General features: G+C 41.2%; 1 protein-coding gene across 1 annotated transcript; it reads right to left on the reverse strand.

Annotated features, from left to right (window-relative positions):
- Positions 1-13,414: 13,414 nt before the first annotated feature.
- On the reverse strand, positions 13,415-22,378 carry LOC135499142 (ornithine decarboxylase antizyme 1-like). Its single transcript, XM_064789821.1, has 4 exons — positions 22,165-22,378; positions 21,059-21,389; positions 20,216-20,301; positions 13,415-19,941 (listed from the first exon to the last, which is right to left on the reverse strand). The coding sequence occupies exons 2-4, from the start codon at positions 21,118-21,120 to the stop codon at positions 19,832-19,834; spliced, it is 258 nt and encodes an 85-aa protein (XP_064645891.1). The 5' UTR covers positions 21,121-21,389; positions 22,165-22,378; the 3' UTR covers positions 13,415-19,831.
- Between the last annotated feature and the right edge of the window lie 343 nt (positions 22,379-22,721).

Genomic DNA, 22,721 nt, shown 5'->3' on the forward strand with positions numbered 1-22,721 from the left:
TTCCACATTGGCCGTGGAAGGCCGCATTCTCCAAGCGTCGTCAATGGTGACCATTGCAGTCAAGCCTCACTTGACCTACTGTCTCTGCCACTATTTGACAAGTTCAGCGGGTGCATGTAAATTGGACATTTGGCCCGGCGCCCGGGAGATTGGGCAGGCCGTTGTGGTCGTCGATTTTAATATGTCCTATTCCGTAAGACCCTTGACGAAAAGTCTCTAATGTTTGTCTTCGGGTAAGGAGAATTGTGAACGTCCCAGTGAATGCCACCGTCATGATCCGTCATGATCTTGGAGCTGAGAATGAGTGGAATCCTCAGGGCACAAGACAATCTGACGGGGCAGGGTCTATTCTTCAGACCAAAGACTTTACAGACCTCGTTTTTTGGCTCTCACTTTTTTATTAGTGGAGATTTTCATGAAATCTAAAGTGATATTAGACCAGAAACGGTTTCCGCATATGCTCAGAAAGAAAAAAATTAAATTTTAGTGCCTTGATTTTGATTTCTAAATTTCAACATTGTCGTTGCGTTGACTGATATACAAATACTATGAATACCAAGTTTAAACAAATTTGTATTCATAATAACTGCACCCTGGCATTGTGTATTAGTGCATTTCTATTTAACAAGTAATTACGAACGGTGTACCCCTTTATTTATAGTGAAATATCGGCAATTTTCCAATCGCTTTCAAGTTCTGTGGCATCTTTTCCTGAAAATCACTCTAGTCCAGAATTTCATGCATGAAAAAACAGGACAACATACTTTTTATGAAAAACGTTCTTCTTTTCAAAAAGTTTACAAAATCATTGAGACAAATAATCTGAGGACAATCAATCCAAAACAAATTGACAGTTCTAATAGAAAAGGCAAGCTTCCTTGTTAAATGTTTATCTATAACTGGTAAAAGAGGTCACTAAAGACACAAAAGACATCTGTAATAATAATAGTATCACTCTTTAGTATCACAACAATTGTAAAGGTTATAAAAAATATGCAAACATTGCAAGACAATAGCAAGAACACTCTCCACACATCACTTCTTATTGCCCGGGAAGTGCCAGCACCTCCTATCAGAGATCAGCTAGAGCAGCGTACAGCAGCTGCTATCCTTTGTGACTATAATCTCATTTGGCTCCTCACCGTTAGCTGCCCGCTTGACTTCAAACGCCACCTGAAACGAAACGATCTTTTTGTAAACCACCGATTTTTTTCTGCCAAAAGTAAATTTTTGTTTTAGGGATTGCCAAAATTTCTTTTGGTTTCCCCCGATTTTTATGTCGCGACAAAGGCTTTCTTTCCTCCAACTCAGAGCTCCAATTTGAGCGAAAGTTTAAGATTCATAGGCTTTGAGACGTTCCCCTTTCCAACTCACCTCAAAGGAATCTTCTATAGAAATCCCCCCCCCCCACCACCACCACCACCGCAACCATTAAAACGCCATTTTTTAGGGTAGGATTCTTGATACTTACGCGGTCGTTGGGAGGGAAAACCTTGCACCTGAGCTTAGAGAATATCCGCTTTCCATTAACCATCACCTCGAACGAATCTGCAATTGAAATGTACATTTAAACCAAAAGGACAGATGCCATTTTTATGCACCAAGAATATTTAGATCTCATGAATAATTCTTTCGACAATATCTGTGTCCACACATGTACATGTAAAGTGGAACCTCCCTTAGCAGACACCTCTCAATTAAGGTTACCCTCTCTATAAAGGACACTAGTTTTGAACCCAAATTGGTTGATTCCATTCAATTTGACCTCTCTAATCAGGACATCTCTCTATTAAGGACTGCATTTGGAAGTCCAAAGTGCGTCTCTAATAGAGAATTTCTGCTTTAAATTGGACTTAGCAGTGCATAATGTCTATGCATGGATTCATGACGGGGATTAATCATCAATATTCCATTCATGGATTTATGATAGAGAATCTCCATTTGCACAGGACTGCAATGACTCCTGGGAAAGGGTTACCGCTTTGTCCACTGCTCCCAGTGACGTGTGCCGTTGGAACTCGAAGACTGATGAGCTGCTCCAGCTCCATGAAGCGAGGCACGTAACCTTCCTTGGTACTGAAATAAACGTGAAATAGAATGAATAAACATCAATAAACTAATAAATAAATAAAATGAATAAACATGAATACTAATGAGCTGCTCCAGCTCCATGAAACGAGGCACGTTCCTTGGTACTGAAATAAACGTGAAATAGAATGAATAAACATCAATAAACTAATAAATGAATGAATGAATAAATATATAAATATATAAATAAATAAATAAATAAAATGAATAAACATGAATAAACATGAATAGAATGTTACTTTGCATCTGAAAATCCATAATCCGCACCGGGGGCCTACCTCAGGAAAGGCGTTTTAAAAATTATGTCGGGATTAACATAACTACCCCTGGCCCGACCCTGCAGTGCACACCGAACGGTTTAATAGGGACATAGCTCCGGCAGATTTGGGAGATTACTGGCACAATGTAAAAAATACAACAGTATGAAAAAAGGCCTAGTCTACACACAGTCACATGACACAGTAGGCCTACGCTGTCATCTGTCATTGCCAATTTTTGACACATTTGTCTAGAAAACCGAGGTTGACAAGCGGTTTCCTAGACAATCTTTGCTCTGATTTCATAAACATGAATTGGAAAATGTGTAGTTAGACCTTACCAATGTTCCACCTCAACTTTGACGCTCTGCATTTTGGAAAAAGGCACAAAAATCGGTGATATATATGAAGGGACTTTTTTGCTTCCCCCAAAAATATTTTTTGCGTCAGCGTTGGTACAATCTTGACACTAGAGGCGCTGATTTCGTTCCTTAAATTTCGGCACTGGGGCGATCCCTGAAGATGTACAAGTATCATTTAGTCTTTGTAACTAAACTGTAATAATATTGTATCAATAATATTCCAGCTGACAGAGGGAAAATTACAACTAATTTCAAATTGTTTGAATCTCAACAAAAACATTTTTACAACTTCCTGATAGTAACACAAATATATCCTGCAAATTTCAGCTCAGAATTTTAAGTTGTTCATCATATTTTGAAGTATTTAAAAAAAATGACCCTAGAGCCACTATGGATATTCCAGCTGGCAGAGGGAACATTACAAGTAATTTCAAATTGATTGAATCTCAACAAAATTTTGTGTACAACTTCCTGACAGTTACACAAATATATCCTGCAAATTTCAGCTCAAAATCCAAAGTCGTTCAAGATATTTTGATGTATTTCCAAACCTGAAGACCCTAGAGTCACTACGGATATTCCAGCTGGCAGAGGGAAAATTACAAGTAATTTCAAATTGATTGAATCTCAACAAAATTTTGTGTACAACTTCCTGACAGTAACACGAATATATCCTCCAAATTTCAGCTCAGAATTTCAAGTCGTTCATGATATTTTGACTGATTTCCAAACAAGACCCTGAAAGACACTGAAGCCACTATGGATATTCCAGCTGGCAGAGGGAAAATTACAAGTAAACTTTTGAGATGCCATGGATCCAAAAGTCGTGTTCGTATTTGACTGAAACTTACAGGGTACATTTGTATTGACATCAGATACTAGCATATCGAATTTGGTGGAATTTTCAGGATATATTTGTGTAACTGTCAGGAAGTTGTACACAAATTTTTGTTGAGATTCAATCAATTTGAAATTACTTATAATTTTCCCTCTGCCAGCTGGAATATCCATAGTGTCTTGAGGGTCTTCAGGTTTGGAAATACATCAAAATATCATGAACGACTTTGGATTTTGAGCTGAAATTTTCAGGATATATTTGTGTAACTGTCAGGAAGTTGTACACAAAATTTTGTTGAGATTCAATCAATTTGAAATTACTTGTAATTTTCCCTCTGCCAGCTGGAATATCCATAGTGACTCTATAGGGTCTTCAGGTTTGGAAATACATCAAAATATCATGAACGACTTGTGATTTTGAGCTGAAATTTGCAGGATATATTTGTGTAACTGTCAGGAAGTTGTACACAAAATTTTGTTGAGATTCAATCAATTTGAAATTACACTTGTAATTTTCCCTCTGCCAGCTGGAATATCCATAGTGGCTCTTGGGTCTTCAGGTTTGAAAATACATCAAAATATCATGAACGGCTTGGGATTCTGATCTGAAATTTGCAGGATATATTCGTGTTATTGTCAGGAAGTTTTAAAAATGTTTTTGTTGAGATTCAATCAATTTGAAATTAGTTGTAATTTTCCCTCTGCCAGCTGGAATATCCATAGTGGCTTCAGGGTCATTTTTTCTAAATACTTCAAAACATTATGAACCACTTGCAATTCTTAGCTGAAATTTGTAGGATATATTTGTATTACTATCAGGAAGTTGTTAACAAAATTTTGTTGAGATTCAATCAATTGAACAACCCAGTCGTACCTCGCCTCCTGTTTACTGATGTCCCGAACCAATGTTCATGAGCCATCACTCGATGACGTCACCAGAGCAATCGCCGTCTCGTTCGCGGCATTTCTCATTCGCTGAACAGACACCTGACATTGATACAGCCTGATGGCTGCTAGCTAGCTGATCGTGGTCGGAAAAAAACACGATTTGACCAGCCATAACTCTCAGCTAGACAGGCGGAGCAGCATAAGCTATCAATTCATCTAAGCGCACCCAACGTACGCGAAAACGGACCACTTTCAATCGCTCGGTGCGCAAACTTGAACTTGAATCAAAAAAAAATATGCCATGTGTGAATACTACTGCTAGATTTCAACAATCATGTTACGTCACGTAGACTCGTTTAAAAATACCACAAAAGCCAAGTTTCTGCGAAGTTATGTCACTTGTTGTCCGACTCCTGTTCATCCGACCGTAACCTCAGTATTTGACCAATCACCTTTTAATCGTGAGTATTTTCGTGTATGGCTCAATGAATTTGATTGAAAATCACAATTTGAATAGATGAGTGGTTTGGTAACCTCTCTGACGTAACGTACTCAATACGAGGCGTTGAATTTGGCTGTGCTCCCAGTATGACAGACCGGTTTTGGGAACACAAGCGTTCAGTTGTGTTGACGCCAAGTCGAAGCACTGGTTCAATATTGGTGAGTTCAGCATGATTTCTCCACAACTTTTTCTCCCCAAATTTTGCGACTATTGTCTGATACAATGTACAATCTTATCTTATCTTTTCATTTTCATTTCTTGCAGACGCCAGACACGTTGTCCTGTCTAGCACACCCAATGCTGCCCAACCGGTTTATCACAAGATACGACGTGAACACCACGTGGTGAGTTATTTTTCTCTATCGAAACTTCCTTGATCGCACATACATGTATTCTTTTGAAACTTCTCATCTCTGCAGCAGTGGCGGATCCAAGCGGGTGGGGGGGGGGGGGGGGGGGGGCGCTCCTGGCCAGGGAAATCCCACGCCCAGATTGTCCCTTTAAAGCTGACACGCATGCATAAAAACCCTAACGGCAAAATTAGAAAAACCGGAAAGGATGAAGTGGCGAGGGTTCCGAGTTCGAACCCGCTCGAGGAATAATTTTGTTTCTTTTCTTTGTTATCTGTCTCGTCAATGAACTTGCGTTTGTGCAGTCAAGTGAGACCTGTCGCTGGGTGTCTATTATGTTTCAAGTGCAGTTTGTCGTTTGGTGGTCGGGCGTTTGTGTTTTCTATCTTTGTCGTTTGGGTTTTTATGCATGCATGTCAGCTTTAAGTATGTTTTCGCGTGGTCACGAAGATGATAAATGTGAATAATGACACCAATGTATTAGACCTGGGGTCACGAGGTGGCTTTCAATGATATCCTTGTGCCGTCGGTATGAAGCTGCTGAAAGCCGCAGCAAACCAGCAGCAAACAAAAGACTTAGGCTACTTAAAATCTCTTTCGGGAGTAGTAATAATCTCGTCACCATTGAGTTTTACCTATAGCTCCTATACAAGTATAAAGATGGTGTGCGAAGATAAATTTCGGCCATTTGGTTACCATTTTAATATCTAACTGTATGCGCCTGCTTAATCGCCCACCCGCGAATTTTTTCCTGAACCTTTCGGGCAATGAAACAGTGTACATTTGTACACATTTTCTCAGCCAATCAGAATCCGATAAATCTGTGTCGTCATCGGGGCGTCATCATGAAACTTAGAAGTAAGCTTGTATTGTTTTGTGCTTGTTAATCAAATTTGAAGCACACAGTATCAAAATATATTGGGGGAAGACCATACACACGAGGCAGTATCGAAAGACAAGTCTCATTGCAGAGAAATCATATTCCTACTGGAGGAAGACCATTCACATGAGACAAGTCTCATTGTATATTCATGCTCAATATGATATCTGAAGGACTATCCCTTGGATCTTGGAGATGGGCTATTGTTATTGTCAATTCTGTAGGTATGTTGCAGGCAGCAGAAATAACTAAATTATCTAAAATCTAAATAACAAGGGAAAAGAAACGCGTTATAAAAATAAAATATAAAGAGTAAAAAAGAAAAAGAAAAATGTTGTCCACAACCGGATTCGAACTCACGACCTTTGGATCGAACATCGTATTCTGCCATTTCTGACGAGCGCTCTACCAACTGCTCTAAAGTTTCTAAGACTTCTGACGTCATGTATTTGTCGAAATCTGATTGGCTGAAAGTCCCAATGTACACTATAGTGCCCAAAAGGTCCAGGAAAAAAAATTCGCTACCCGCCCTTTTCAGATAGACAGTTAGCCCATCTATCACTTCGATCCATCTACCGTAGCTGTCATGGCCAATACTTTTTCTTTCAGAAGCCCCGACGTCCTTTGAACTTTCAAGAAATGGTTGGGTTTGGTCAAGGGACTGGTATTGGATCTGATATATTATCATTATTGTCACACCTTTTCGCTAAATATGAGGTCTTGAAAATGCTTGGTATTGCTCCTTGTGAGGTGTTACCCAACGTTAATGACGGCTGTCTGTATAAGTGGTACATACTTGACACCTATGGCGAAGGATGAGCCAGTTATTTTCGAGTTTGCACTTTGGGTGCATCTCGTTCCTCGGGTTGCATTGCGCCCGCGACCCCATAGGAGTTCCTGGTCTTGTCTCTTCGCCCCCAACCCCGATAAACTCTGTGTACCGTGAACGAATGCTCATCAGGTCGACAGTTATTTGACGACGTAAATCCATCCACATTAACTGGCGCTGCGGCTGCACTCAATAGACTCCGTTGGGGAGTCTGAGCCTGATAGGGTGTACCAGTCCAGCCGGTTATGTACGGTTGGTATGCTCTATGATATGGATCTCCAGCCACCTGTCAGCTAGGGGCAGACCCCAGTGTCTCAACCCTGGGTCTCAGAGGCGGTAACTTCTAGTCAGGCAGCGCGCTATGTCTGGTTAGGCGACATGGGTTACCAGGAGCATCCACAGCCAAAATGGTTTGCACATGGAGGTCATCGCGACCGACTTGTGAGGGGGAAGAAGTGATGTCCATGGCGGTTTCAAATTGATCTGACGACCCCCGCGTCTTCTGGACACGGAGGGGTTCATGTGGCCAAATCCTGTCAGCTAAATCCTATCGTTAGCATCGTTCGCGGTACATGGAAACCAAGGGCATGGAACCCTTTTTTGTCTTGGTTTAATTTCTCTGAGGATTTCAATGATGATATATATATTTAGATCCACAGGTATAGTCGGTACATGTGGCGACTCGCCACATGTACATTTTAATAGTTTTTTCCGAGCATTGTAAAAAGTTATGAGAATAAATTTCCCCTTTGGACGTGTTTTTTTACCAGAATGACAATCAAAAAGTTTGTCACTGGAGAGTTTCCCCATCCCCCACCCCAGCCCTAGAATAATATACAGACTAAATAGTATCTTTGGACTGTACTGGTAATATAGGTCAGTCAAAAAAAGAAATATATATTGGACTGTACTGGTAATAGAGGTCAGTCAAAAAAAGAAATATATATTGGACTGTACTGGTAATAGAGGTCAGTCAAAAAAAGAAATATACATTGGACTGTACTGGTAATAGAGGTCGGTCAAAAAAAGAAATATATATTGGACTGTACTGGTAATAGAGGTCAGTCAAAAAAAGAAATATATATTGGACTGTACTGGTAATAGAGGTCAGTCAAAAAAAGAAATATATATTGGACTGTACTGGTAATATAGGTCAGTCACGAAAATATCTGAAAGTCTGTGCCCCATTGTTGACGAATATAATATCGTGAGGACTTTATCAATAGTCACGGTCCCTGGCCCCTCCCACATAAAAATCATTAGCAAGGTCACTGCAGGCAATAGCTTCAGCATTGTTATTGTATAAACATGTCTTAAACATTATAAACGGCCCTATTCGTGGGGTTACATTGGGTTCTTGCTGGGGTAATGATGTCCATGTCCGATTCTGCGTTTTGTGGACTTGTAAATCAGTCCAGCAGTGACATTGCGTTTTGTGGACATGTAAGTCTGTCCCGCAGTACCAAGTTTCACCCCAGCAATTACCAATAAGACCTGCACGTGACCTTAAAGTAAATAGCTATGCAAGTCTGTTCGAGACAAAACGAGATGTATGCATTGGAAGAAGGAAATCTGCGAAGAGTAGCTGGAACTGTCTGTCCAGCTCTCGTTTATGAAACAATGGGCGATTTGAAAGACGTCTCCTGAACAGATCGCCCATTGTTCACTGAAACAGCATTCAAATTGTCTCCATTTTTTCAGGTGGATTGCTCCATCTCGTGTGGTTTCGCTGTCCCGTCCCAAGAATCGAGCCAACGCAACCGAGGCCACTTCTGAGAGATAAATATTCAGGATGCCAGATTTGTGGAACACAATTGAGGTAAATGAGATAAAATTCGATAAGCTGGCTACAGTTGATGAAATGACTGATATTGGGACAAACCCGAGGCAGGTTGACCACCATTGCCGGACAATTCAATTTAATTGATTCATCTTATTAGTGCCAATGAGGCTGTCGCAGACATAAACATGTGTATAGACATATTACTGATATGCTATAATAGATTTTTTAAAAAAACGTCATGAAAAATGATCAAATACTTCAATTTCTTAAATTGTATATTTCAATGTTTCTTGGTATCTAAATCTTCCCTTTCTATTCCAGGCCAGTAGTCAAGAGCCATGATCAGGGAACGGCAGTTACCAACGGAATTGACCCTTTTTTGTTGTAATTCATGCTGTTGGCTCAGAATGGGTTGACACTCACCTGTTTTCGACCCTGAAAATTAAACATCGAACATTGTTACTCTTTGTTAAAAGTGAACCTTGCAAAATATGTGCTTATTCCTGAAACCAATAGCACTTAATGTGTGTACTCGCTGATCCAGAATATTGCTATTTCTTGTTCCGTTTTCAATGTGGCAATCCATTTACCGTATCTGAGCTATTTCACAGCACAAGAAGTGCAACATTACAACAATGGAGCTATCTTGATCACAGCAAAAATGTGTTTCTACATTGTTTTACTCAAATGATGCATGGATGAGCCTTATTGACATATTTGTTTTCAAGAGGAATTGGTTGTAGGTTTTCTTTCTTTTTTCTTAAGGCAGGCCTAATTTAACAGAAGGCCTATATTTTAGGTAGGATATTATTTATACTATAGGCCCATATCAGTTTTGAGATCAATTTCCTCTTGAAGACAACAAGCGTCAATCGAGTCTCTGCACCATTCTGATTGGGCGGTTTTGGGCTAAAATACAGTACAAGAGAATGCTCCATTGGTGTTAACAGGATATGTCATTGTTTTGGTCCGCAATCAGTTCTTGCCACCTTGAAAGCGGTCACGGTTACTTACGACTTGTACATTGTTCAATTGTTATTATGCTATTGTCATTTGCCTTTGCCCCCCCCCCCCCCCCCCCCCATCCTTATCGACACTCACAGTGCACCACCCTCCATCCCATGCCCCGCATGCGCACTGACCCAACATCTGATCCCTTGACACGCTTGCTCAAGCGGCTCAAGCGGCGTCAGCAGTATCAACGTTGTGTTATTGTATTCCAATTTTTGCATTCTTCATATGTATGTACTTGCCAAATAAATGTTGTCATATTATAACCTTCGTCTATCTTCAGGTGCAGCAATTTACGGTCAGCCTTTTCTGAGTCCGCATGCCGGCCACTAATTGTAAGTTTTGTAGTATATATTTTATACTTGCCCAATAAAAGTTGCCATATCATCAGGCTTTGTCTCTTGTCCTTCGGTCTCTCAGCGTGGGGGACACTCTCGAAAAGTGAGATTTATGCACTTACCAAATGCACCTTCTTCATCAAAAATACCTCACGCCTGATGTCAGGGACGAAATAGCCCAGAGTCTGTACCGTAACTTAATTTGCATCTCGTTTCAACCCCGAATGAGATAGCCAACTTGTATGTAAGCAGTTGACGATCGAGAAGAAGAGACAGTTTTTCCAAGCCTTGCGGAGGCCAACGTCTATGTATGACGACAGTTCTGAAGAGCTCTGTCTGGTTTCCTGTATCTGTATAGTCATCATGGTATCAATGATTGAGCCGATTTACGAATATCGCGAAACTGAACTTAAGTAGGATTTCATGGCACCACAGACCATCTTTCATACATCTTCGCTCGTGAGGTCTTGCGAAATCTGCCGAGATAAAAAATTGTTACTGACAAAGTCCTATTTCTCCACGACTCACGGAAAATAACTGGCGCTCGATGTGTGTATCTATGTGTCCCTGGAGTTCGAAGGATGTGACATTACAGAGCGTCCGATTTAGTCTCGTAAAGCGATGCGAATTATTCCAGGACATTCAAACTTGTGTTGTATCCTATCCTTACGATGTATGGTTATCCCTACAGAGGTGCTAAAAGCCCCGTCTCTTTAGTATTGGGTGAGGCATCCTGCAGACAGTCCGCTGTACGCTCTTGAGAGAGACACTGACACCCCATCTCTGCCCAGAGTAACCCGTGCTTAGAGTAACTGGTAAACCGCAATCGTCACTTGAAGACAAAGCATTTGCTGGTGTTAATTCATATCATCTCCTCAAACACTACTCGAGTACTTCTTGGGTGGTACCTGATACGAGACAACTAACTGAGCTATAACTCACCTGAAGTGCTATTTGATAAGGGCACATGAGCTGTGTCCCTTTAGTTCGAAGGATGTGACACCTCACAGTGTCCAATGCAGCTCCTTGAGAGAAAAATACACTAATACATTCACAGGACTTTCAAACTGCTGGGAGCGTCCCTAACAGAAGTATGGGCAGTGAAGCGGACAACCCTGTTGCTCCAGTGTTAGTCTTGGGGGTAACTGATTTGGCATTACCTGGTATGGGCAACTCGTCTTGCGAGGGTGCTGATCGTGTGTCCTTTGTACTTCGAAGGATGTGACATACGATAGAGTGTCCAAAATGCCCTGAACTAGCAGCCATGAGGGAGGAGTTCTAGCCATCTGGAGCACTTAGATCCAGGACCAGTTTTATGATGACTAGAACACTTACAAAAGACAACAATATGTTGACTCAGTGACCCTCTCCTATTTGCCACATCGAACTTGACTATTGACCGCTTCTGTTACCAATGGTAGTTTGAAGCGTGAAGGTCAGAAGCTGTTGCTGCACAGAACATGCGATAGTCGGACCAAAACTTAGCTGTGTGTTATACTTTTAGGCAAGAGAAGTCCTCAAAGGCCATCGGGGTGGTTGCAGACGAAGCTCTCAAGACATCAAAAGAGGCCCTCGAGCTGGCGAAGCAGTCCGTGCAGAAACCACGAGAAGTCTCCAATCAGGTTGAACAACTCAAGCAAAAGTGATTCACATAGATTTTTCATCTTCTTGGTTCTCATTTTAGATCCACGATTATCATTTTGCGTCAACTTGCATGCACAGTTTGCTGGGTGGAAGATTCCACAACTGGCATCCCCATGCACAAGATATCCAAGCAAGGACAGTCACAAGATCTTTTGGGGGATTTCGCTTTCAGTTACATTGAGTACTCCAATAAAGGGCTGGTTGTGAGTGATCTCTACCACAACAACATCTGCTTGAGAGCAAAATAATAGCTGCAACTATGATTCTTTTCAGTGCAACTGGAGCTGAGAGGCGATACAACAATACACGAGACCTTGCGATGGAGGCTCTCAAGACGGCGCAGGATACATGTACACCGAGTCTCTAAAGATCTACACGGAGGCCGACGGTCTACCCGATATTGTACTGAACTACGCCATCGCCATCTTCAGGGCATAGTAGGAACTGTAACTACCGTTTGGTCTTTTCAGTTCTTACCTTACCCTGAAGATGGCGATGGCGTAGTTCTTTCATAGTCCATGCGTAGTTTCTTGTTAGTCGCCTATTGAGTAGCGCTTTAGGTTTCAGAAACTCCAAAAAACATATCTTTGCCAAAACAATTGCTAAATCAACACTGATGTACTGTGAGAACCAAGAAATCAATGATTTTTTAGGAACTACGGTTAGGGCTTTGCCGCGCATGAATACAAAAAAGTCCCTAATGATACCATAGTCCCTCTGCCACAGGAGGTCGAGTGAGACCTGACAACGATCACCATTGACGACGCTTGGAGAATAATTTTGCGTTGTTGTTATCGTTGAATTCCGAAACGACCGCGACGGTATTTAGCTCCCTAATCTTTTCGCCCCAGGTAGCTTCGCTCCAAATCGAAGTCGTTTCGCTCGCTTTTCGCTGTTTGGGATTGAGAAAGTATACCCCGGTTGCGGCACCCCGGTAGCACCCCGGTACAATGTCCTTTTTTCCTTCACTGTCCTTATGGACCGCAGTGCGAAAAAATACTGAGCCGATTTCTTCAAAGTTTTTTTTTAAAGAGATGGATGCTTATGACTGATGTCTGGACGCCAAAATAACTCTCAAAATGAGTGCCAGATCTCACTCATGATATGACTTGACTGTAAGAGAAGACAGACTTGCCCCTAGTGGGATGACCGACGAATGATAAAGAATGAAAGACAAGTGACCTGCCAAAGATCACACAGCAGATGACCAAGCGACTCCTTCTTTGCAGATTTGACAACCCTAGAAAGCACATCTACTTTGCCACTTGCACTTTCCCCGTATACTTTCTCAATTCCCAACAAAAAGTCCAAGGGAGCGAAACGACTTCGATTCGGAGCGAAACGACTGGGGGCGAAACAACCGCAGTTCGACCGCGACGACGAAAATGTCCTCGTCTTCGGGGAAAGAGGAGAGATCTTGGCTTGGGATGGGGGAACTGAGTTACTCGGCCAGTTGTCGGTTCATCAATCCTAATGAGGAGAATAAACTCGCGTAGTTACTATTTGTTCGTGGGGATCAGACTCCAAGGGCAGTCAATTGTGTCATCCTGATTGGACCTCCTTATGGGTGAGGACAAGGACAGTCTACTGGGTCTGGAGTGTACCTATTGGCATTTACTTTCCATAAAGAAATAAAAACTTACAATTTTGGATAATTTCCATTTTATTGACTACGTATGACCACTACAATGATGTTACCAGATTTTTTGATGATGAATATAGAATATAATGTACACAAAATACGATGAAATCAATGATAATATAAGCATTCTCCTTCGAACTTCAAGTTCAACATGACCATACATTTACACCAAGTAATGTCATTTTGACCATAATATCTATCAGGAGTCACCACTCGAGGGACAACATGGGCATGGGAGTGAGGTGACCAGGAGGATAATGTGCCTATATCCCACCATCCACAACCACTTGTATGACCACACTAAATGCTGATCTCATAAAGATTTTCATGGGTGTTGTGAATGGGTTTTAGAAATGGCTTTGCAAATTTCAGATATACATGTGCAAACAGTTAAGTTCATTTTGGTGAAGTCTATATTGCAAGTTTTATGATTTTTCAATGATTCTGTTCGGAGGAGAAGTCTCGGTCCTTCTGGAAGCTATCTTGTCATAAAAACTAACATATCTCATGCCCAAGTTGTCCATTTACCGTATTTTCCGGCGTATGACCCGCGGCTTTTTGCCCTCAAACAGGCCCAAAAAGTGGGGGTGCGGGTAATACAAAGGTGCGGGTCTTGCGTGGATTCTGAGAGGGATAAGCCCCAACCCCAAAGAAAAAAAAGGGGACCAAACTGGTTACTTGATAAGGATTTATGTCCATCGTTTTCGCATTGTTTTCAACCAATATTTCCGCCATGATCGCATAGTTTGTGATGTCTCCGCTAGGGAAAATAGTTACGGCCATGCTGGAATTGATCCACTTTGGTTAACAATTAAAAAAAACATGGCGGTTCTAGGATGTCAACATCAATGAATGGCTTACTATTTTTGGAGAATGCGGGTCTTGGAGCAGTGCGGGTCATAATCAGGTGCGGGTCTTGCGTGGCTTTAGGTAATGGTCAAAGGGGGTGCGGGTCATAGGGCAGTGCGGGGGATAATCCGGAAAATACGGTAACTCATTCAATGCCAGTCAGACCTCATCTAAAACCCAGAACATATTGAAGAACTTCTCATCAAAGATTCGCCCAACACAATCCGGTTTCAGAGCAAGTGAGGGCAGACCATATATGACATCTGCTTGAGTGAGGGTCGATTGCAAAGTCCAGAAGCCAACAAGAGAATGGCTCCAAATAGATATTACACTGACAGCAAAGCCTAGCGCTCAATTTGGAACATCTGACATAAAGCACAGACACTTGCATGGAGTAGCAAACATCCTGGCCACCAATGGTGTTCTACAATCATTCTACCAGAATCGCTTCGTTTTGAAGGAGCATTGTGTGTCTGGTGGAGTTCTTAACCCTTGGTGCTCAAGATTTAGCCTCTCATGCAAAATATCCCACGGCAATTTCTTACACAGCAATGAAAATGAAACACCTAAAGTGATTCTACACAATGAAAGTTCCTAGAACGTAAACACTGAACATCATTTTAACACTAAACCAGAATATAACTAAATGAAAATGAAAATTAGAAGGTAACTGGGGGCGATTGTCACTTTAAAACCCGCACACTAGCGACTTTTGTCTGCGTGGACAAACAAGCGTTGATCCTGAAATTGCATGTCTGCGGCGTCAGAATCAGGGCGGTGATTGGAGTGTAACAGTTCCGGGCCGCAAGAGAATCACCCCAATTTTAGTCTATGGATTTTGTAATGTACAGGTTTTCCAGCACTGAATTGGTGGAATGTGAAGGAATGACTGCAGACAACTGTATACGCAAATCTTTAAATCCGAATATGTACACAAACATTTGAGTATGAAACAACTTTCCCACAAATTCTTGAATAATGCTGGTGATTACTCAATATTTATACAAGAAAGGACCCAACCAACTTCTCTAATGATAAAGTGACTGCCATGATTTTTCTTGCTGTCTTGGCAACATATATATATATCACCGTGGCGACCGACTGGACTAGATTACTGGGAACCATGGTAACCTCTTGGAAACTTTAAAGGTAGAACTAAGTGCAGGCTTACATACAAATGCATATTAAAATCTAACTTACTTGGTGAAAAGTTGTGGTGACAGATAAGGTGACAAAATTGAGTTTATCCCTTCGAGGTGGTATGAGCACAACAAAAAGCCTGGTACTCTGACCACAAGGTGCCCCACATGTATGACACTGATTGATTCAAAACAAGAAACCAAAACAAACTCTGTACCTTCTGTACATTTGAAAGTTATAACCTCATGAAAAGTAATGAAAGTTATAACCTCATGAAAAGTAATGAAAGTTATAACCTCATGAAAAGTAATGAAAGTTATAACCTCATGAAAAGTAATGAAAGTTATAACCTCATGAAAAGTAATGAGTTGGCCAAATTTCTGCCAATATTTGCTTCCCAAATGCAACTTTCGCTTTTTGAAATAACTCGTAGCCATCTGGGATGTTTTTAGAAATGCCGCAAACTTTCACCAAAGTGTCGGCGATGTTAGGCCTAAAGTTTTTCTACGATATACATGAATTACAACAAAATGGACCAAGTTACTCAATCAGGGTCGGCAGTGACAATGGTTTCAACTCTTAAATGCTATGATAATGAGTTCAACTCAGCTTGTGCTCGTCTCTTAAACCAATTGACCTGAGCTAATTGAGCAACTTGGCCCTGTACCATAAAATGAAATAGCAACATAAAGAATGAATATGTTCGGCAGAAAATGCAACGCGTTGTTTACCAAACTTGAGTAGATCACCAACAAGTACCATCAAGTGGGTCAAAATGGCCCCATCCAGTGAAGTTGACCCTGAGTTGGTATAACTGGATGCAAATTACTGCCGTTGCATTTTCTAGCGAGACAAGTATTTTTCAACTCAAACAGAACTAAAGCTCCAACACAAATCTCTATGGAAACACACGATATTCTGGCGCAATTCAAGCTGAAAACATACTCAATTCAATGACAGTTTTATAACCACTCAGTTATGATATAATATACAATAATACTCCTTTTTTTTTGCGTTTTCATAATTTTTACATTTTTTTTACATTTTTCGATTTTTTTACAAATCTGGTAACGTGTAATATCTTCGACAGAGGGCGTCACTATAACGAAGAAACTAAGCTGACCTGCGTGGAGAATGCGTTGCGTTCGTTAGTAAAATATTACAGATTGTCGAGATTTTCACAGAAACGTACAGACGACTCTCAGCTGATAGGTCCCAAAGCTTGCTGTTTATAAAACTTGTGCAATGAACTGTTGCATTGTGAAGTCAGTGTACACATGTTTACAAGGGGCATGTAACGGCAGGGATGTTTTTTGTAACACCTAGTATAGGCCCAATCCACAACACGTATGGTGCTAGTTGCTGTTACAAAAGTGTCACATCGAAAACGTTACATTGATTAGCGCTAACTATTGTCAACAGCAATTATTATGTTGTCAATGGTTCACTATGGAAATGATGTAGGTGATGCGTGCACATTCGTCAATCAAGGCGGGACCTATCAATCGAGACTGACGACACCTCTGCCACTGAAGTACCACCAGTCTCGACAGCCCAAAGTTTGAATCGTCAAGTACCGATAAAGATCTTTGCCACCAGATCTATCGGCACTCGACAGGGCAACAGGTCAGTTCAGAGTACCAGAAAGTGTTGATACATACTCAACTCGGAGTAACACTTTCAACACCCAATAAACTGCAAATATCAGCAAATGTTTAGAGTACTCAAGAGTACTCGGTACTCAGCTCAGAGTAACAGGCTTAATTTGCAGTTTTCCATCCGTACTTTTCAGTGATGTAGTCAATGTATATAACATGAGGAAAATTGGTCCAACTTTTTTCAAATTTCGTTTCAATGTGTGATTTTACGAACTAGACATGATTTCCTTTTAACATTACAGGAGACCACGTCAAAGAAGGTACTTTTCATCAGATAAACTCCACTTTGAATAATGCCTGACAAAGAGCTGCACACAAATTATGCTTTTCTCAACAGAAGTATTTATTTCGGTCACTGCTGCTGGTGTTACTGTCAGACTCCACAAGCTTCTCACTCGGATCCTCTTTCTTCCCCGGAGGAAATTGCCACTACTACTGCTGCTGCTGCTAGAGCTACTGTTTTTTTTCGGCCAGTGTCAAAGACACGGCAAGCTTCTCACTCGGGTTCCCATTCGTTCCACGGAAGAAATCACCTGGTCATTGCTGCTTCTGCTGCCACGGCCATGGTCAATGACTTGGGTTAACTTCCCACTCTTGTTCCTATCCCTTCCGTGGAAGTCGCTGCTGCTGACGGTTGTAACCGAGGCCACTAGCTTCCCACCTTTGCACCTTCTCGCGCAGAAAGATATGTTGTTGCTGTTGTTGTTGTTTCTTGTTGTTGCTGGTTGTTGATTGCGACCGAGGTCACTAGCTTCCCACTTTTGCACCTTCTCGCGTCGAAAGATATGTTGTTGCTGTTGCTGTTTGTTGTTGTTGTTGCTGGTTGTTAATTGGCTTCACACCATAACCTGTGCCTCCCCGAGTGACGCGTGTGGGGTGGTGGCTGGGCAGTGTTGGGGAGGGCAGGTCGTACCTTTAGGGGAGGGTTACATCTTTACCACATCACTCTGACGCAATGAATAAATTCAAACTCCGACGAAAAGTACATCCCACCAATAGTTGATCAGAGAGATTTGTGAATTTAACGAAGTGCAATGTTAAGTCCTACAAATATTCAAATCAGCTTTTCGAGGGATGTACTCTGCTGTCGAATCTGGATCCCTCCTCCTCCTCATCAGACAAGTCTCAGTGCTCTACTAAAGCAAGGGGCAAGATTTCTTCTTCTTCTCTTCCTCTTCCTCTTCTTCTTCTTCAAACAAGTCTCAGTGCTCTACCAAAGCACGGGGCAAGTATCTTCTTCTTCTTCAAACAAGTCTCAATGCTCTACTAAAGCAAGGGGCAAGATTTCTTCTTCTTCTCTTCCTCTTCTTCTTCATCTTCTTCAAACAAGTCTCAGTGCTCTACCAAAGCACGGGGCAAGTATCTTCTTCTTCTTCAATGCTCTACTAAAGCAAGGGACAAGATCCCTTCTTCTGTTTCATCTTCTTCTTCTTCTTCAGACAAGTCTCAGTGCTCTACCAAAGCACAGGGCAAGTTTTCTTCTTCTTCATTAGTTTTCTTCATGGACTTCAGTCAAGCCATTGAGTACGTGCTGTCACTTCAAGTCTACTCTCTCCTCATCATCATGGAAGCCACAGAGCTCTAGGAAAGCCGAGGTCCAATTACATCATCATCAGTCGTCATCATCATCATCGTTAACTGCATGCCACAGAGCTCTAGTAAAGCAAAGGGTTAAGGCGTTCATCATCATCATCGTCTTCTTCATCATCATCATCTTTCAAAATTAGGCCACAGAGCTCTACAAAAGCTAAGGACCAATTGTTTCATCATCATCGTTAAAAATTCAGGCCACAGAGCTCTATCAAAGCAAAGGACCAATTTTTTGTCATCATCATCATCAACTGAATATAAGCCACAGAGCTCTACAAGAGCAAAGGACAAATTCATCATCATCATCATCATCTAATGAAAACAATTCACCGAATACTTCTGTGTAAGAAAAGCATCGCATTCTGTGTAGAACTTGTCGTAGCGGGTCACAACAAAATATCTCTTTTGCTCGAAATAATCGGTAGTATCTTAAATACGAACGAACGCAACCCATATTAGTTAAGTGTTGTATCCTCCACTTGGTAGTGAAATATCAAGGAATTTATGTGGAGAGAAATTTCCCTCCCATTATCATTTGAAGACTCATCAATCAAACAAAGTTGACCCCTTTCACCTTTGCTATCCTTTTCAGCATTCTTAACAGAGATGTGAAGGACCAGATGAAAAAAATCCTCAAATATCATTTTCATTTTTTGAGTTCAAGATTTTCAGGTGGGTTATGTCGAGCTGAAGAACTCGGAGACAGTTATTTTCTCAGATACTTTCTTATAAAATTCTTTCCCTGAAAATTTCTGGTCTCGGACGCTGAAAATTGGTACAGGAAGCAAAGGCAGAGAAAGAAGACAACAGTTTTTAAATTGATGATCACTTATTATTGTTAATTGTATGACATTAATTTCAAAATTACAATTACATTTGTTCAAATGATAACACAGAAACCTGGTTCCATCGGTAGTTAAAATCAGTTGTTCTTAAAATACATACGAAAATTTACCGGTTTCGAGTCGAACTCCAAATATTTTTACAATACATGTAATGTCATTTCTGAGAGGAAGATTTTCTAAATTTCGAAACTTCTCGTTAGTTGTTTTCACGTCAATTTCCGAAAGTTTTACATCGAGTCGTTTTCGAGGGAGGAAGCTTTTCCGTACAGGCCTCTTGTCTTCTTAGTTCTTCATTTGATGCCCACGATCCTGGTTTCCATACTGCCCACTCGGTGACGCTACTCGATGACTGATGCCATGAACATCAGGTCAGGAGAGCGTGGGATGATCGGGTTACCGGGGGCGACCGGGGAGAATCCCAGGAACATGAACATCCGCACGAGAGAAGCTGCAACCAATGAGAAGATGGGGTCAGAGATGTTGAAACTATCAGCATCCAGAAATGAGCTAACTACGACAACTGGCAGACTACAAACCAACTTGCTATTTGTATTTCTGGTTTAATTCCGCTTGATCAAGAACAGGGCTGGCCACTGTGTGAAAACTAGAACTTTTTTAAATATTCAATTACCCAGTAGTTCCAAAATGCAACTTCACTTCCCCTTTTACATTTTGTGACATAACCGACGGCCACCACCTGGCTGGCACATTGCCATACCTACCTCGATCATTGCGTTCTTTCTTGAAGCAGACCAGGACGTGACTACAGTGAAGTTCCTCTTCCGCGTACTCTAGGAGGGCGACAAAACTGTAAACAGACATTCAGAAACGTTACACCGAGACCCGACAGATCTCTATCCCTATATAGGGAAACCTCTCTACTTAAGGACAGTGCATTGGTCAAAACTTGTCCACTGATTGTTGACCGCCAAAATCAGGACATCTTTCAATGACAGCTTTTGTCAATCCAAAGCGTGTACTTTGGTGAGACTTTGTAAGTACATACAAAATGTAACCGGAGTAGGACTTCCTGCATTACTCATTCGATTCTTTCCAAGATTACTTGGCAATAACTGTCTCTAACTCATGAACGTAAACATGTAGCGAAAATATTACAAAAAAGCGTGCAGCGACCAAGGAAATTGTGTCACTCCATTTTCTTTCAAGTCATGTCCTATTACTTGCAAAAACAAGAAAGTCATAAATCAAGAGAATTTCAAAATGATTGTCATTCATCTTGAAGAACTACATACATGTTGTCCTTATAATGGGTCGATCTTTATCACTATCAGGACTTTGGACGCATGACCTAAATTCCTAAGAATTCAAATCTAAATAACAAAGCAGGCCATTTTCAATCAAGCCAATTATTTTCTTTCATGGACTCAACCAACTGTCACGGGGTCTTCTTAAGTTCAATTTCAGGTGTTTAGAAATGGCATTTTCATAACAAGTGACGTCTGTCCACAGTCTGATTCTCCAAGACTTTTTGTGAGACAACAAAGTCCACAGTGAGTCCCGGGAGAAGGGGTCAATCAAAAATAATGTCAACACGAACTACGCACCTCTCTTTGGAACCCTCCGGCAGGATGCCATTGGGGACCTCCACATAGAGTCGTCCGTCCATCACGTACGTGGTCCAGGTCACTTCAATGTTGTCAGCCAAGGTGACCGCAATGCACAAGTTCGATGCCTCGCGTGCATTCTTCCGCACCAGTTCGGCTGCGTTGTCGACGTAAACGTCCTCGTACACAAACGAACTGTTGCCGACAGGGGGCTCTTTTAAAACCCCCAGGCTGGTGCCCTCTGTCGAAAACGACACGTTGACAGCCCGGGGAACATCAGGAACACTGCCGAGGCCCAGCACCCAGACGTATAAAATACCTCTTTACCACCCTAAAATGAAAACAAGAATACTGAACTTTCAGAGAAAGATTCTGGGAAATACATGATCAACAGCTTAAAAGTGAACTGACTTTCAGCGTTTTGTTATATGACATCAATACAGGGTTCAATAAAGGTTCATTTACAATCCCCGATCAGAAATGACGTTCAACTACAATCAATTGAACAGTGGCACTTATTTCGTCAATTGATGACCTGTTTGGGCTGCGATCGGGGATTGTAAACTCGTTCCCTATAAAAATTGTCACTGCGGAAATTTGTGGGATTCGTTATTCAAGCTTTGACTAATATTTTCGTAAAACTGAAAGTGAAAGTCTAAAATTTTGTTATTCTTCCTGAACAACTTGCTGCAATTCAAGATAATTACAATACAGACGCATAAACACAACATTAGGGTACAGAACACAGAAGAAATAAACACAAATCAATTGTGACATCAGACATGACGTCACCAAGTAGCAGATAAAAATGTCCAACACACAAGCACGTGTGCATGACCCTTTAATTTTTCTGACGTCACGAATGTCGATGTGGTCGCCTATCGGACGATTTCACGACACAAATTCAGACATACTTTTCGACGCGAAATACACCATCAATCCGGGCAGAAATGAAATCAATAACTACATAATTATCTATCTTCGTTTAAAATCCATACTTTATGAGAATCGAACAATTGTAATCCTGTCTTTTGAACGAAATTCGGAACGAATTTCCGATGCGTCATAGAAAAATGGCCGCCTACAATTTCGACACCACAACTTACATGTTGCCACTACTTATCGACGGCATAACTTCTTTAGTCTCTTTTTCTTCCGGCCCAAAGTTCTCTATACTATGTATTGCCTTTGAGGCACTTAAGAACATAACTAATTTCGCTCGTACTCCAACGCGAATCCGCTCAGAACACAAAGAAATAGAGACCACTTTTCGTGACGACTTCTTCCTCGAATTTTCTCAGACCTTCTGTTTCGTAAATTGCCGAACACTGACGGACTTTTATTTACGAATTTTTAAACACAATTTTAGTTAATAACAATAAATACGTTATACGAAAAATATTCATAACATCACTTTATTAGAGTCGGGAGGACATAATTCTTTAATAGTGAGATAATGAATTAAAAGTTAAATCAAAAGTTGCGATTTCCCATGCGTCATTGCAAATTCCAATCTCCCGAGCGCCGGGCCAAATGTCCAATTTACATGCACCCGCCGAAATTGTCACATAGTCAGTAGGTCGAGTGAGACACACTTGGCAGCAATGATCACCATCGACGACGCTTGGAGAATGGGCGAAAAGATATCCGGTCGTTTCGCTCC

The sequence above is a fragment of the Lineus longissimus genome, chromosome 14 (genome assembly GCF_910592395.1).
Source record: "Lineus longissimus chromosome 14, tnLinLong1.2, whole genome shotgun sequence".
Lineage (NCBI taxonomy): Eukaryota > Metazoa > Nemertea > Pilidiophora > Heteronemertea > Lineidae > Lineus > Lineus longissimus.